Consider the following 16,270-nt stretch of genomic DNA (forward strand, 5'->3'; position numbering starts at 1 on the left):
AAGTAGCAAGTTATAGTATAGCCATACTATACAAGTTATAGTATAAGCAATAAAGAAGAAATATGATGTATTATATATTATTGGTAATAATTTGGTAATCAAATTATATAATTTATATTATAAATTATTTTTGTTCTGTAGATAAATTTTGTTTATCTATAAAATAAAATTTTATATATATATATAATTTTATATTTATTTTATTCTATAGTTTCTTAGTCTTGGCTTTTCTATAGTTTCTTAGTCTTGGGTTTTATTCTATAGTTTCTTAGTCTTGGTTTTTCCCTCTCTAGTTAGTATAAATGGGGAGAGTATTGTATATGGGACTGTGGGACTACAAATAACCTAGTTTGCTTGCATAAGAATATGTATAATGTATATCTGAGGTAAACTTCTTTAATGCTTTTTTTCCTCTAAACTTAAAAGTTTGTTTCCTGATACTTTTATTCCAGTCTTTAGATGACCTTTCAAGTGTATCTTCTGATGACTCAGCACAACTTCATGCTTACATTTCAGACACTGGTAAGAGACCTTGCAGCGTAATTATTTTTTAAAATTCTTGTTTATTAAATACCATGTTATTTTCCATATTTATTTTTACAAATGATTTTTTGTTTTACAGTCATATTTTTAAGTTCTATTTTTTTCTGCAGCATGTTCTTCATTAAATTCTATGATCTTTAGTTGTGTTTGTTTATATATACTTTCTTCTAAGATGGTCACTATTAATATTTGAAAATGCTTGTATTCTAAGTATTTTGGCACTTCTAATAAGCTCTAGAACCAGTATTTTTCTCTTTGTACTTGAGTCTGGCTGATAGTAACTTGCATAATTCTTATAAAACTCTTCTGGGCAGAGTTCACTTTAGTATTTACTTTCATACCCCCAAAGTCACACTAGATAGCGGGAGTAAATGAAGCCTGAAGGTATACAAGTTTGCAGGAGTTCAGTAAATACTTGAATGAGTGGAGAAGCATCTAGGACTTTGTGATTACCTAGCAATATGTACAGAATTGTTAGTATACCCTGAAAATAATCAATTTCTAACATTAGATTAAGTTATTAATGTTAGTATTAGCTTTTTTTATCTGGCTTCTCACTCTTTCTAAAATATAGGAATGTGTTTGACATATTACTTAATGAAATGTAAACCTGTTAAGGTATATACCTCATTTCAGGTTCATGCTTGCATTTAAGGTACTGAAAAGAGATTTTATAGTATAACTGTAGATTTAAAAAAATAAGATGCAGGGTTTTTTGTTTGTTTGGGGTTTTTTGTTGTTTTTTTTTGGGGGGGGGGTTGGTGGTACTGGGGTTCCTGGAAACCCTTCTCCGGGCTACACTCCCAGACCTATTTTACATTTTTATTTGGAAACAGGGTCTCTTAAGCCAGCGCGGCTGGCATCGAACCAGCGCGATCCTCCTGTCTCTGCCTCCCAAGCGCAGGGATTACAAGCGTGCGCCACCACGCCCGGCAAAGATGCAGTTTTTAAAAGAGTTTTGTTGTTGCCGGGCGTGGTGGCGCACGCTTGTAATCCCCACGTTTGGGAGGCAGAGATAGGAGGATCGCGCAGGTTCGAAGCCAGCCGCGTGTGCTGGCTTAGGAGACCCTGTTTCCAAATAAAAATGTAAAAATAGGTCTGGGAGTGTAGCCCAGAGGTAGAAGGGCTTCCAGGAACCCCAGTACCACCAAAAGAATAAATAAAATAAAAGTTTTGTTTCTCACTGGAGCTGGAGCTTAGCATTCTCATCCCTGACACTCTTCTAGAATTAGTATCTATAATTACTGACTCAGTTGTTCCTTTATTTTTTATGTATAGTTGGTACATGGATTACTCTACTCTTTAAGGTCATTAGATAACACCATTGCCAATAAAAGCTGAGGTCTTACTGTTTTCTTTCCTAGCTTTTGCTACAGTTGTCTCAGTTTGTCCTTCCATAAATTAAAAAAATTCTTTAAAAAATTTCTATATTCTTTGTTAACTTGTGAAAGTCTTCATTAAGATGCAGATGTTTAGTATTTTTATTTTTTAGAGATCTTAAACTTTTTCTAATGTTAATATTTCTTTTTTTCTGAGGGCTCTTATTTTCTGGCTGCTTTGTCTAGGTGCTCATCTATTCAACAAGAATTTATTAGCTTCTTAAAATGAATGGTAACATGCTAGGCATTTTAAATTCATTGTTTATCTGTCAGACCCAATCTTATATATAAATACTGAAAAGACAGCATAGTATTATGATTAAGAGCACAACTTTCTGACTGGATGGCCTGGGTTCAGGATTTGTTCTGCTGCTTAATAGGTGTTCTTTCTTCTCGGAACTGCAATTTGCTCATCTGTTAAATGTAATAATAATAATATGCATACTTCATAAGGTGCTTATGGGGCTAATTACATTAATAATTATATATGATAGCCATCATATATAAGTGTTCAATAAATATTTATTTTTCCATTTGATTCTTGATCTCATGTCCTTAACTACTATTATCGAAGTAAGGATTTATGGCCCATTGCAGTGTTACTCAGAGTGGTCCTTAAACTCTAGTGTCTACTTATTGACAAATTTTACTGTAAAGAAAAAAAAATATTTGGCAAAGTAAATAATGTGACTAGTGAGAAGGTTAGTTTACATTCTAGTTCCAGTTCCTTACCTAATTATGAATTAATAACAAATAACAAATGGTGTAATATTAACCTATGATGAGTAGCTTGACCAAATGAACACAAAACCTTCTCATAATTTATATCTGTAGCCTTATTATCTCCCTTTTTTTTTTTTTTTGGGGTACTGGGGATTGAACTCCAGCATTCTGCCTCCGAGCTATACCCTCTGCCCCATTTTTTATTTGAAACAGGATCTCACTAAATTGCAGAGGGCCTTCACAGGTAGCTGAAGCTGGCCATGAACCTGTGATCCTCATGTCTCAGCTTCTCAAGTACTGGAATTATAAGCTAGCACCACTGCACTTGGCTTCTCATTGTCTTCTTTTAAAATCAAATTACCTTTCTTCCTTTTTCTTTTTTTTTTTCTTTCTTTTTTTTTTTTTTTTTTTTTGCAGTACTGGGCATTCAAACTCCGAGTGACACCCCAGCCCTATTTTTCATTCTTTTATTTTTGAAACAAGCTCTCCTGAATTGCAAAGGGCCTCACTAAGTAGCTAAGGCTGGCTTTGAACCTGTGCAGTCCTCCTGTCTCAGCCTCCCAAATGCTGGGATTACAGACATGTGCCACCACACCTGGCTCTTTTGCATTTTTTAAAAGTCTCATTATTCTTTTCTTTGTGTATGTTTTTGGGTAATCTGGGTAATCTTTCTGCTTGGCAACTTGTGACAAATATTGATTATTCTCTTTTAGAATGTTTTCTTTTATTGCTCTCTTCCTCTTTGTCTGTTGCTTGCTGTTCTTGTTCTTGTTAACTTATAATTGGTTGTGGTTAGCTCCCCAGGTGACCTCTGCTTTCCATTTTCCTTTTCCAAACTTATTTTGGACACAGCTGATAAAGCCATTCTCATGTTGCCATGACAGCTCTGTTTAGAAATGGTGATTCTCCCATGTGATGAGCAAGGGTTTTACTATTTTATCTGTAAGAGTCTCTAAAAGAAAGTTGCTTGTAAGAGGTAACAGACAGTATAAAGCATCTGTGCAGAGCAAGATGACTAAAGTCTACTTCTAGAACTTAAAATATGTTAATATTACTAAGATCCTGGAGCGGTGGTATGTGCCGCTGTAATCCCAACTACTTGGAAGGTCAAAGCAAGAGGATAACATGTCCTAGGCCAACCTGGGCAAGCAAGACCTTATTTCAAAATAAAATTAAAAGGTCAGGGACAGAGGGCCTTGGGATTTAGGCAGAGTATTTCTGGATTTAGTCCCCAGTTCAACACACACACAAGGGAGTGACTTTTGGCCTGTGGCCTTTGCTGTTTAGTTGGAAAGATACTAATTTAAATACAACAAAATAGTGAAAACTAGTATAAAAGGGTTTTTTTCAGCTGTTTCTCCTCTATTACGTTTAAGACACTCTAATGCTAAATGCACTCTGAGGTGACACTCTGGTAACATCATTCATAGTAGGTAAAAGTGGTTGAAAAGTTAATCCAAAGTAGATATCATTTGTGGTTGGTAATGTTGTCATATACTTTGTTTACTTCATATTATTGTCAATGTTTGTAATGCTTTATACATGTTAGTATAGAGGAAAGGACTCTTTTATCCTTTGGTAACATCCTTTGTCTCAGTCTGTCATTTCAAATTCATTTCATGTCTTTTTTGTTTGTTTCTGTTCTTCATCTTCCTCCTTTTTTGTGTCTTTTTGTTTCTCTTCATTTTATTTTAAATGACTAGTATATGCTGACTGTGACCCATATGCTGTGGCAGGCGTTTGTAATGACCATGGCAAGACATATGCATTATATGCCATCACTGTTCACCGGCGCAGTCTCAACAGTGAGGAGATGTGGAAAACCTACCGTCGTTACAGTGACTTCCATGACTTCCACATGAGAATCACTGAACAGGTAATGCGGTTTTTAAAGTTTGCTTACTTTACATTGTTTCTTTACTCAAGTTTTGATTCAAAATTTGTCTCAGGACAATTATTATTGACTAAAGCTAATCAAAGAAAATAAAACAGATTTTTTATATGATTCACTTAAACATTAGAATGATTTTTAGCAGTTAACTAATACATCCGTGATTGAGGACTTTAACTAGTTTTGCCCATCATGAACTAGTAACAAAACTTTGAAAACTAAAATGAATGTATATTTCTGACTTATTTGAAAATGTGTATATGTGTATCCTTTGTATGCTTTGCAGAAGTGTTTGGTTGGAATAGGCATGGAAGTTGCTGCAAGACATTCATATTTTTCTTTTCAGAGGCATAATTCACAGCTATATTATTATTTTTTATTATTATTATTTTGGTGGTACTGGGGATGGAACCCTTCTACCTCCGGGCTACATTCCCAGATCTATTTTATATTTTTATTTAGAAACAGGGTCTTTTAAGCCAGCGATGGGCTTCGAACCTGCGCAATCCTCCTGTCTCCGCCTCCGGAGCGCAGGGATTACAAGCGTGCGCCGCCACGTCCGGCTCACATCTGTATTATTTTATATGGTAGTATCATTAAACATCATAACATTTAAATTCTAGATCCTTTCCTTTACTTATTTTGAACCACAACCTAAAATAAATTCATCATTAACAAATAAATGTTTTAATTCTTACTAAATAAAATACACTTGTTTTATAGAATTAACTATAAGGACTCTTAAAGATAACAAATGTAAAGAATTTACTTCCCTTTCCTTGTTTTGATGAAATATTTTATCTTCTCAACTTGGAAAAAGGTAAAATATTACCAGGTGAATTTGAATAGCTGAACTATAAAATTTATTTTAACTTTTATTTTATTTTTTTGGTGGTACTGGGGTTCCTGGAAACCCTTATACCTCCAGGCTACATTCCCAGACCTATTTTTATACTTTTTTAAAATTTGGAAACAAGGTCTCTTAAGCCAGCGCGTCTGGCTTCGAACCTGCGCAATCCTCCTATCCCTGCCTCCCAAGTGCGGAAATCACAAATGTGCACCACCATGCTTGGCTTATTTTATCTTTTGAAAGGCTTTGATTAATTTGGGTTTTTAGAGATACAAGTAGTATTAAGTCAGTAAAAATAATAAATGTAAACTAAAGCTCTGAAATGATATTGCCCTACCTTAGAAATCAGAAAGTTATCTTTTTAGTTAAGGGAGTAGAAAAATATGGTTGGTATCTTGATAATCTCATAATGTTTTGTGAATAGAGTAAGATAAAATATTAATAAGTTAAAAATGATTAAAAACAAAGTATTGGTTTCTAAAGCCCATGGGTTTTTGTTGTTGTTTTGCTTTGTTTTGTTTCTTTTGCAGTACTGGGGATGGAACCCAGGGCATTGTACCTCTGAGCAACACCCCCAGCCCTATTTTTAGTCTTTTTTGATACGGTGAAATTCATTGTGTGAGGGGAGAAATAATTCCCCCAACACAACCACACAAACAGAAAAACCGAAAAACTGCGGGTTCTTGTCCTGAGCGAAGTATAAATATACGTAGCTTGGACAGTTGCTGAAGACTTAAAGAAGTTTATTAAAAAGATAGAAATACAGAGGATAATTACAGCCCCATGCTATCCAGAAGATGGCACAGGGGGGCAATTTACCAAAATTTACCAAATTTACCCAAAGACCCTGCATGTTGAGTGTTCTCAAATTTACCAAAAGACCCTGCATGTTGAGTGTTCTTATCCTGACCAAGTCTGCAGGTCCTTTGATAATGTAGATATGTTGCCCTATCTCTAGCCCAGTTTTCTTCTGTCTCCATCCCAGCAGGATCCTCCCCTCAGAGGCTGGTGGGGGGAGGCAGCTCTGTCCTAGCACAGACCTCAACACCTTTTGTTACACTCCCAACATGTGTTAAATTGCTTCTCAGGGATCTGGGATTTCCTCCCATCCTTGAGGCAGTTTGTCTCTCTTTAGAAATGTAAAGAAGCCTTTTTCCTGGCTCCTGGCTTTTTTCTTACTTCTCTTTAGAAATGTAAAAAGACCCTTCTTCCTGACAGTCCTGGCTTTCTTTAGTACAAATGGTAAATTTTCAGAATTGGCAATCTTTCCCAATACTGGTACATTAATACATTTTGAAAACTCTTCCCAATACTAGTACACACATATATATATATATATATATATATATATATATATATATATATATATATATATGTTTGTTTTGTTGTTGTTTTGTTTGGTTTTTTTTTGGTGGTACTGGGAGTGGAACCCAGAGGCTTTCTGCCTCCGGGCTATACTCCGAGACCTATTTTTATATTTTATTTGGAAACAGGGTCTCACTAAGCTGCTGAGAGCCTCACTAAGTGGCTGAGGCTGGCTTCGAACCTGTGCGATCCTCCTGTCTCAGCCTCCCAAGCATGAGGATTATAAGCGTGCGCCATCACGCCAGCTTTAGTCTTTTTTATTTTTGAAACAGGGTCTCACTGAGTTGTGGGGCCTTGCTAAGTAGCTGAAGCTGTCCATGAACTGTGATCCTCTGGTCTCAGTCTCCCAAATGCTGGGATTACAAGCATGTACCACCACATCCAGCTCAAAGCCCATGTTAATAGTACTATTTTGAATTATATTCATAAGGAAATGAATAACTGTGGACATATCTGTTCTTCTGCTGAGTAGATCTTCATTATTATCTTAATTTATTTGCAAAGGTGATAGAATATTCTGATCCAAATTAAAGAAATAAAAGTTTTATATTTTCAAATGTTATGTATTTGATAATTAGTTTAAAAGCATACATCTTATATATCTTTCTTCCTATCCCTATACTTTAATGATTAAAAATAATTTCAATTGCTAATAATGTTTTATTTAGTGCAAATTAATGGGAATTTGATTAATAGGGATTTGCACTATTTGTGCTTATAGTTGTAATTTTTTTTTCATCTAAGAGGAATATCAATGCCTAATTCACAATATTCTAGACCAAAACTGTAAATATTGTGTTTGTATGTTGACAAATACAAGTGAAGAACATACCTTTAAAGAAAACTTTGCTGATAAGACAGCCTGTAAGGAAACTTCCCTTTTCAGTGCAGCACCAAAATTTAAATGGAATTGATATAGTACAATTTTTTTTATAGCGTAGTATGAGTGAAGTGAATATGTTTCGGCTTGGTATTTCTTACAAGATCACAATAGTTCTGTTTACTTAAATATTTATATTACTTACAGAGCTTTAGGAATTGAAAATTAAGCTTATTGGTGGAAATTGGGTTTTAGTATCTTAAACATCTATAAATAAGGTTGTTTGACTTTTTAGTTTATTTTTTTTAACTCAAAACAGTGGAAGAAAAATGCACTGACAGTTCATCATTTGGTAATAGCATAACCTTTGACATGAATAAATGTAAATATATACAGATCTTAATTAAGGTAAAATAATTTTACAACAGGTTTTATTTTATTTAACACTCCCCCCCCCAAGTCTAAACATGAACTATTGTTTATTTCCTTTTAATATATTGTCTGACTTGATACTTAGAAATTTCTAAAATTAAAAATAAATCATTAAAAATGCTATATGCTCTTAGAAACGGCCCATTGATTTAGTAATATATATATATGTGTGTGTGTATATATATATGTGTGTGTGTGTGTGTATATACATACATTTTATATATGTATATATACACATATACATATATACACATATACACATATACATACATACATACATATATATATAGAGAGAGAGAGAGAGAGAAAGAATTTTTCCTGTGTTCCTGGCACTCTTCTCAGTGCTAGAGAAGTAAAACCTGAAACAAGACAAGTCTTTCCCTCTAGGAAGATACCTTGTAGTTGATACTGAGGGCTTTTGTTTGTTTGTTTGTTTGTTTTTGTGTGGTACTAGGGGTGGAACCCAGGGGCTTTTCTACCTCCAGGCTATATTCACAGACCTTTTTTATACTTTATTTGGAAACAGGGTCTCACTAAGTTGCTGAGAGCCTCATTAAGTAGCTGAGGCTGGCTTTGAACCCTTGTGATCCTCCTTCCTGTCTCAGCCTCCCAAGAGTAGGGATTACAAGTGTGCACCACCACACCCAGCAGTACTTCTGTTTTATTGGACAAAATCTTTATTATGTATAGAGTAAATGCTAGTGATTTAACTGGTAAATGTTAAATATTTGTTATATAATGGAGTAAAGGTAGTACGTGCCTCAATATTAAATTTTGAATTTTTCTTAATACAGAATTTCAACCCTCCTTCTTAAATATTCTAATTGTTTATTAGGAACTAAACCTGATATGTTTAGTGGAGAAAGATAGTCCTTGAATTTAGAATGTCTATGATTTAAATATAGCATTTTAGCCTGGCATGGTGGCACAAGCTTGTAATCCCATCATTCAGGAGGCTGACACCAGAGAATCGTGGTTCACGGACAGCCTCAGCTACTTAGTGAGATCCTCTGCAACTTAGACCCTGTTTCAAAATAAAGAATAAAAAACAGGGCAGGAGGTGTAGCTTTGAGGTCAAATGCCCCTGGGTTCCATCCCCAAAACCTGCAAAAAAAAATTATATATATATATATATATATATATATATATGAAAACAGTAACCTACTGCTTTACTATATATAATTTTTAATTTCTTTCATATAATTTATAAACATTTTATGATATTTTGATGAGTTTATATGGTGAATAAAATTTACCACTTTCTTCCTTTTATCATAATAATATTTGAGAAAAGTTGATATGTTTCTGTTCTAGACAGATAACTTTCAAAGGGGTTTGTTTTGATAATCTAGACACTTTTGTTTTGCTGTAACATTTAGGGTTTTAATATTTTAAAGTTCCTGGAATAAATTATTGTTTTAATTGATGCTACCATATTGCCTTGTTGTATTAGTGCTTATCTGTCATTACAGTATACCACAAATTGAGTAGCTTATAAAACAGAAATTTGGTTCTCTATACATCTGGAAGCCAGAAATTCAAGGTCCAGGTGTTAGAAGGTTTTTTGTTTTTTTTTCTCCTGAGGCTTCCCTCCTTTGTTGAAGATGGCTATGTTTTTGCTGTATCTTCAAATGGCCTTTCCTCTATGTATGTGTATCCCTTGTGTCTTTATATCCAAATTTCCTTTAATAAAGACACCAGTCAGACTGGTTTGTGGTCCATACTAAAAGCTTTGGTTTAATTTAATCACCTTTTTATAAGCCTTTTCTCCAAGTATGGTCACAGTTTTAAGGTATGAGAGGTTAGGGTTTTATTGAAGATAAGAATTTTGGGAAAATACAGTTCAGACCATGATAAAGCCAGAATGAATTATGCATTCTATAAAATTGAGTCAGTGGCTTAAGATTATGTGGATGAGTAATATTTCAAGAAATTAAACACCTGGAAAAATGAATTTACTTTCATGAAGAGAGTGTGTGTGTGTGTGTGTGTGTGTGTGTGTGTATGTGTGTGTGTATGTGTGTGTGTGTTTTACTGGGGATTGTGGGGATTGAACCCTGGGCATTTTACCTCTGAGTGACACCACCAGTCCTATTTTATTTTTTATTTTGAAACTAGCCCTCACTAAGGTGTTAAGGTTGGCTTTAAACTTGTGATTCTACTCTCTTACCCTCCCAAGTGCTGAGATTACAGGCGTGTGCCACCAGGCCCTAACTTAATTTTTTTTTTTTAATTCATAAACAGGTCCTCTCCATTGAGCATTTGATATTCAGTGAAGACCTTTCAAATTTGTGAATATCACTATATGTATTTTTTCTGTAAAGTATTTCTATCATTTTTTGTTTTTCTTGCTATGACTGGAACAAAAGAATTACTTTTGCCTTGCAAGTGTAACATACAATGAATTGTTCACCTTTTAGCTCCAAGAAACCATTATATATTTTATAACATTTAATAATTCATCAAAATCTTACAATTGGGGATGAAATTTATGCTAAGCCTTATTTCCTTTTGTTTTTAATCTCTGCAACAGAAATTAGTTTTCCTTTTAGAGGCGCATTATTGTTGCTATCTAAAAAGGATGTGTTTGCTGGGCCTAGTGGCCCATGCTTGTAATCCCCGCGCTTGGGAAGCGGAGACAGGAGGATCGCGCAGGTTCGAAGCCAGCCGTGCTGGCTTAAGAGACCCTGTTTCCAAATAAAAAATATAAAAAATAGGTCTGGGAGCATAGCCCGGACATAGAAGGGCTTCCAGGAACCCCACTACCACAATCAATCAATCAATAAGATGTGTGTGTTTTTTAAGTTTATTTTACTACCTGGTATGGAGGGACATGCCTGTAATCTCAGCACTTGAGAAACTCAAACAGAATCACAGGTTGGAATGCCAGCCTCAGCAGTGTAGCAAGATCCCATTTCAAAAGTAAAATATTAAAAAGGCTAGAGATGAAGCCAGACGTGGTGACACACGCTTGTAATATCCACACATGGAAGGCTGAGACAGGAGGATCTCACATGTTCGAAGCCAGCCTCAGCTACTTAGTGAGGCTCTCGGCTACTTAGTGAGACCCTGCTTTCAAATAAAATATTTAAAATAGGTCTTGGAGTATAGCTCGGAGGTAGAAAGCCTCTGGGTTCCACCCCCAACACCACCAAAAAAAAAAAAAGGCTGGAGATGCAACCTGGTGGTAGAATGCCCCTGTGTTCAACCAAAAAAAGAAAACAAAAAGAAAAAGAAAAGAAAAAGAAAGCAAAATGATTGTTTTACTTAAGAGTATGTATCACATTAGAAAAACAGTGAGACTGCTTGAAATTTCAGGCTAAATGACTTTGCTCTTACACTATTATAGCAGATAATGTTCAATCAGTTCTTGATTGAAAAATTATTAATTATAATAAAGCTGTGTTTTGGGCATTTTTGTTAATGTTTTATATTTTATTATTATTCTTTAGTACTCTGCAGTTGCCTGAAGATAATTTTGATAAACATAGAGAGAAATTGTCACATGGAACATTTTTTTTTTTTTAAACTAAGACTTATCGAAGCATGGTGGTACATGCTTGTAATCTCAGCATTTAGGAGGCTGAGACAGAAGGGTAACAGGTTCACAGACAGCCTCAGCTAGTTAGTGAGGCCCTTTGCAACTCAGTGAGACCCTCTTTTGTAGCTCGGAGGTAAAATGCCCCTGTATTCAATCCTCAGCAACACACACACACACACAAACACACACACACACACACACACACACACACACACACACACACACAAACTAAGCCTATTGAATGCATTTTGTCTTATAGTTTGAAAATCTGTCGAGCATATTGAAGCTTCCTGGTAAAAAGACTTTTAATAATATGGATAGAGATTTCTTAGAAAAGAGGAAAAAAGACCTAAATGCATATTTGCAGGTAAGTCTCCGCTTATTAAATGCGTTTATTATATATGCATTTTTAAATATATAACAGTGCCGGGCATGGTGGCACATGCTTTTAATTCCCACACTTGGGAGGCAGAGACAGGAGGATCGCGCAGGTTCGAAGCCAGCCATGCTGGCTTAAGAGACCCTGTTTCCAAAAATAGGTCTGGGATTGTAGCCCAGAGGTAGAAGGGCTTCCAGGAACCCCAATACCATAAAAAAAAAAGGTCTGGGAGTGTAGCCCAGAGGTAGAAGGGCTTCCAGGAACCCCAGTGGCACCAAAAGATATATGTACAGCAGATTTCTTTGTTAAAGAATGGGGACAAGAAGTATAGCTCAGTAGTAAAGGGTGTGCAATAGTATGCATGAAGCCCTGGATTTAATTCCTAGCACAAGGAAGAAAGTGAGGGAGGGATAGAATATTTTTACTGTAATAGTGGACGAACAATCACTTTTTTATTTTTATTTTTTTGGTGGTACTGAGGTTCCTGGAAACCCTTTTACCTCCAGGCTACACTCCCAGACCTATTTTATATTTTTATTTGAAAACAGGGTCTCTTAAGCCACTGAGGCTGGCTTCAAACCTGTGAGATCCTCCTGTCCCTGCCTCCCAAGCACGGGGATTACAAGTGTGCGCCACCACGCTCAGTGAACAGTCACTTTTGATTAGTGTCACACATGATGTGCCATCTGCTCAGGAATCTATAAACATTATTTCTGTGTTGATGACTTTAGGAGTTTTCTAAACACTCAATGTTAAGATTTTTGTTATTTAGTGTTCAGATGAAAACATACATGCATACCCACTTCAGATCACTATAAAGTTTAGGTATTTTATGGTAGATCTAAAACAATTAAATGTTTCCAATTCAATAAATAGTTGCTTTCATGGTAATTGAAAGCTAGTAGATTTTTATCCCCAGATGTGTGTAGCTGCCTCCAATGGTCCAGTATTATTCTAATACTTCTAAAACTATAGAATAATTCAATAGAGATATAGATATGAAAGACTATCCTGGACATAACAGTTTTCCCTGGTGGAATAATAAACTGTGTCTCACAAATTTTATTGCATGAGCTGTTAGGACTCTCAGAAATAGCTTTTAGACCTATGTACCCAGATGCCATTTCTCATAAAGATATCCCTTTACAGTTCTAACAATGAAACTCCTCTATTAGTTAATAGTTTATAAAGTTTCCACATGTGTTAGACATAAGGCAGCAAGCCCAGGTTTAGAGTGTCCATTATTTAGCTCTCTGTCTTCTAGAGTAGGAATTAGCAAACCACAGGCTACAGATCCCATCCAACCTATCATCTGGTTTTAACTAAAAGCTTATCAGAGCAGAGCCACCCCTATTGTCTATGGCTGCTTTCACAAACAGCAGAATTTAGCAGTTGCTCTGGAGACTCTGTAGATCACAAAGCCTGAAATAATTACTATATGGCTCTTTACAGGAAAGGTTTGTTGACCCTTGCCTTAGAATTTTGTGAAACTTCACCAATATATGCTGGAGATTTTGCTTGGAAGATTTTTTCTTTCTTAAATATTTATAACTGACTTGGTTTGTTCATAACCATAATTTTAATTTTTGTATACTCAACAGACAGCAAAAATAAAGTCTCTGCCTTTATTTCACCTTTGTCTTCTTTTGGCCAAGAGCCAGATGTCACGAGCATTAGTATAAGCCTTGTCAAATGTTTAGATATTTTTTTAAACTTCATTTCCGGCCGGGCGTAGTGGCACACGCTTGTAATCCCCGTGCTTGGGAGACAGAGACAGGAGGATCGCACAGGTTCGAAGCCAGCCGCGCGTGCTGGCTTAGGAGACCCTGTTTCCAAAATGAAAATGTAAAAAATAGGTCTGGGAGTGTAGCCCAGAGGTAGAAGGGCTTCCAGGAACCCCAGTACCACCAAAAAAAAAACCTTCATTTCCATTAAAATCTGAATCCGTTATTTATAAGATTTAGAAAGTGGCTGTCATATTTCCCCAAATCTAGTGCCATAAATGAATCTTTTAAATGTGATCATATTCTATACATCTTAGCTCATCAACTCAGTATGTTACAACTTGTTGTTCCATTGAGGGTACTAAGCTAGAATGTTAGGTTCATTAGCACTTGTGAAAGTAGTATTTTGTTTGGGGTATCTTTATAGCACTTCCAAGTTTTGTTTAGATTATTTTTATACATTCTGTTTTGTTAACTCTATTTCTGTTTAATGTTAACTGTAGCATTATTATGTGACTGGCACAGTTTTCTAATGTGTATCCTCTTAGTATAAATTAGAAAGCCAGAAAATAACATAGTGAATATTGTTAGACAACTTTCAACTCAAATACTGAAAGTCAAAATAGCAAATGGGAAGACTTAATTGTAATACAATTATTGGTGACTTTATTTTAACTTGAGTAATTGGGATTTTTTTAATATGAAGTTAAAATTCTTTACACTCTTAATATTTTATGAGATGAAGTTATAAATAGTTAATTTTCATTATCTAACCTATTTAAGATACCTTTTTTTATTTACTAGTTACTATTAACTCCTGAAATGATGAAAGCATCTCCAGCTTTGGCTCACTGTGTGTATGATTTCCTTGAGAACAAAGCCTACAGTAAAGGGAAAGGGGACTTTGCTCGCAAGGTAAGAAAATTATTGCATTGAGTGTCTTTATTCTTTCTCTCTCTCTCTCTCTCTCTCTCTCTCTCTCTCTCTCTCTCTCTCTCTCTCTCTCTCTCCCTCTCTCCCTCCCTCCCTCCCTCCCTCTTTCCCCTCTCCACTGCCACCGCTGCCACCTCCTCCTCCCCCCCGCCGCCGCCGCCGCCTCCTCCTCCTCCTCCTCCTCCTCCTCCTCCTCCTCCTCCTCCTCCTTCTTCTTCTTCTTCTTCTTCTTCTTCTTTCTCTCTCTCTCTCTCTCTCTCTCTCTCTCGAACCCAGAGGCATTTGGCCCCCCAGCCCTATTTTTTATTTCTTATTTTGAAACAAGATCTAAGTTGCAGAGGGCCTCACTAAGTAGCTGAGGCCGCTGTCCCTCGAACCACAATCCTACTATCTCAGCCTCCCAGTGAGTTTCTTTTTAAAGGTCTGGGGTTTTTTTGGTTTTTTTTGTTTGTTTGTTTTTTAGGTGGTACTGAGGGTGGAACCCAGGTGCTTTCTACTTCCAGGCTACACTCCCAGATCTGTTTTATATTTTATTTGGAAACAGGGTCTTACTAAGTTGCTGAGAGCCTCACTAAGTATCTGGGGCTGGCTTTGAACCTGTGCAGAGACAGTAGGATTGCACAGGTTCGAAGCCAGCCATGCTGCCTTAAGAGACCCTGTTTCTAAATTTTAAAAGTATAAAAAAAATTAGGTCTGGGAGTGTAACCCGGAGCTAGTAGAAGGGTTTCCAGGAACCCCAGTACCACCAAAATAAATAAATAAATAAATAAATAAATAGATAAATAAATAAATAAATAATTGAATAATTGAATAAATGAATAATTAAATGAAAATAAATTTAGATTTGTATGTGTTTTAAGACTTAAAATTTTTATGAAGTATATTTTAGCCCATATATCTTCTATACTTTATTAAATATACTGTTGATAGGAATGAGTACTAGCTCTGTAGAAACTCCTATCTTAACATTTATCTTATAATCCAGCAGAAACTTAAAAGAAAGAAAAAGTTTTGAAATGGTACATTAAGAAAAGTTCACCTTAGATCATAAACTTTTCATTATCTTGAGGTAATGTTTTTTACTAGGAAAAAATATCTTTTACTTTAAGGATAAGATAAATGTTAGAATGCATTCTGAATGCATTTATGGTTTTGAGTAAAATCATTCTTATTTAAGATAGGATGCAAGACCTGTACCTCAAATACAGTGCTAGGTTAAGTAAGACAGTAAATGACTAACTGCTCAAGTGGAGTAATATGGTGTAGTGGATGAGAACATCAGCTTTGAAACCAAACTGCCTTTGGTTCAAATCCCTGCTGTGCAACATCCAAGCTGAGACCTTGAGCATGTTACTCCTGTTACGTCTTGTTGCATTACTCATTTTAGAGTACCAAGTGAGTCAGATGAAATACTATCTGTGTACCACAATGCCCGACACGTAATTAACCTCTGAATACATGTTTGTCCTTAGGAATAGTAGCAGTAGTTAGGGTGCTGGGTGAAGGATTTTCAGGATCTGACTAAGTTATTTTTAAGTTTTTTGTAAGTCTGAAATTATATTAAAATTATTTTTTTTAAAAGACTCCTCAACCTCACCCTGGGCATGGTGGCGCACGCTTGTAATCCCGACACTTGGGAGGTGGAGACAGGAGGATCGCGCAGGTTTAATAGACCCTGTTTCCAAATATA

General features: G+C 35.7%; 1 protein-coding gene across 6 annotated transcripts in view; it reads left to right on the plus strand.

The window, feature by feature from the left end:
* SNX13 (sorting nexin 13) overlaps positions 1-16,270 on the plus strand; it is a gene marked incomplete at both ends in the record, with an annotated part of 157,048 nt that overhangs the window by 129,207 nt on the left and 11,571 nt on the right. For 3 of the 6 annotated variants that reach the window (XM_080701845.1, XM_080701844.1, XM_080701843.1), the window contains 4 exons: positions 453-522; positions 4,382-4,521; positions 11,804-11,911; positions 14,452-14,562. In XM_080701845.1, coding sequence (XP_080557971.1) covers positions 453-522; positions 4,382-4,521; positions 11,804-11,911; positions 14,452-14,562 — 429 coding nt within the window. Of the gene's footprint in view, positions 1-452; positions 523-4,348; positions 4,522-11,803; positions 11,912-14,451; positions 14,563-16,270 lie in introns of all 6 variants that reach the window. The other 3 variants (XM_080701842.1, XM_080701841.1, XM_080701846.1) reach the window with 2 other exon arrangements.

The sequence above is a fragment of the Muscardinus avellanarius genome (assembly GCF_963383645.1).
Source record: "Muscardinus avellanarius genome assembly, chromosome: 9".
Lineage (NCBI taxonomy): Eukaryota > Metazoa > Chordata > Mammalia > Rodentia > Gliridae > Muscardinus > Muscardinus avellanarius.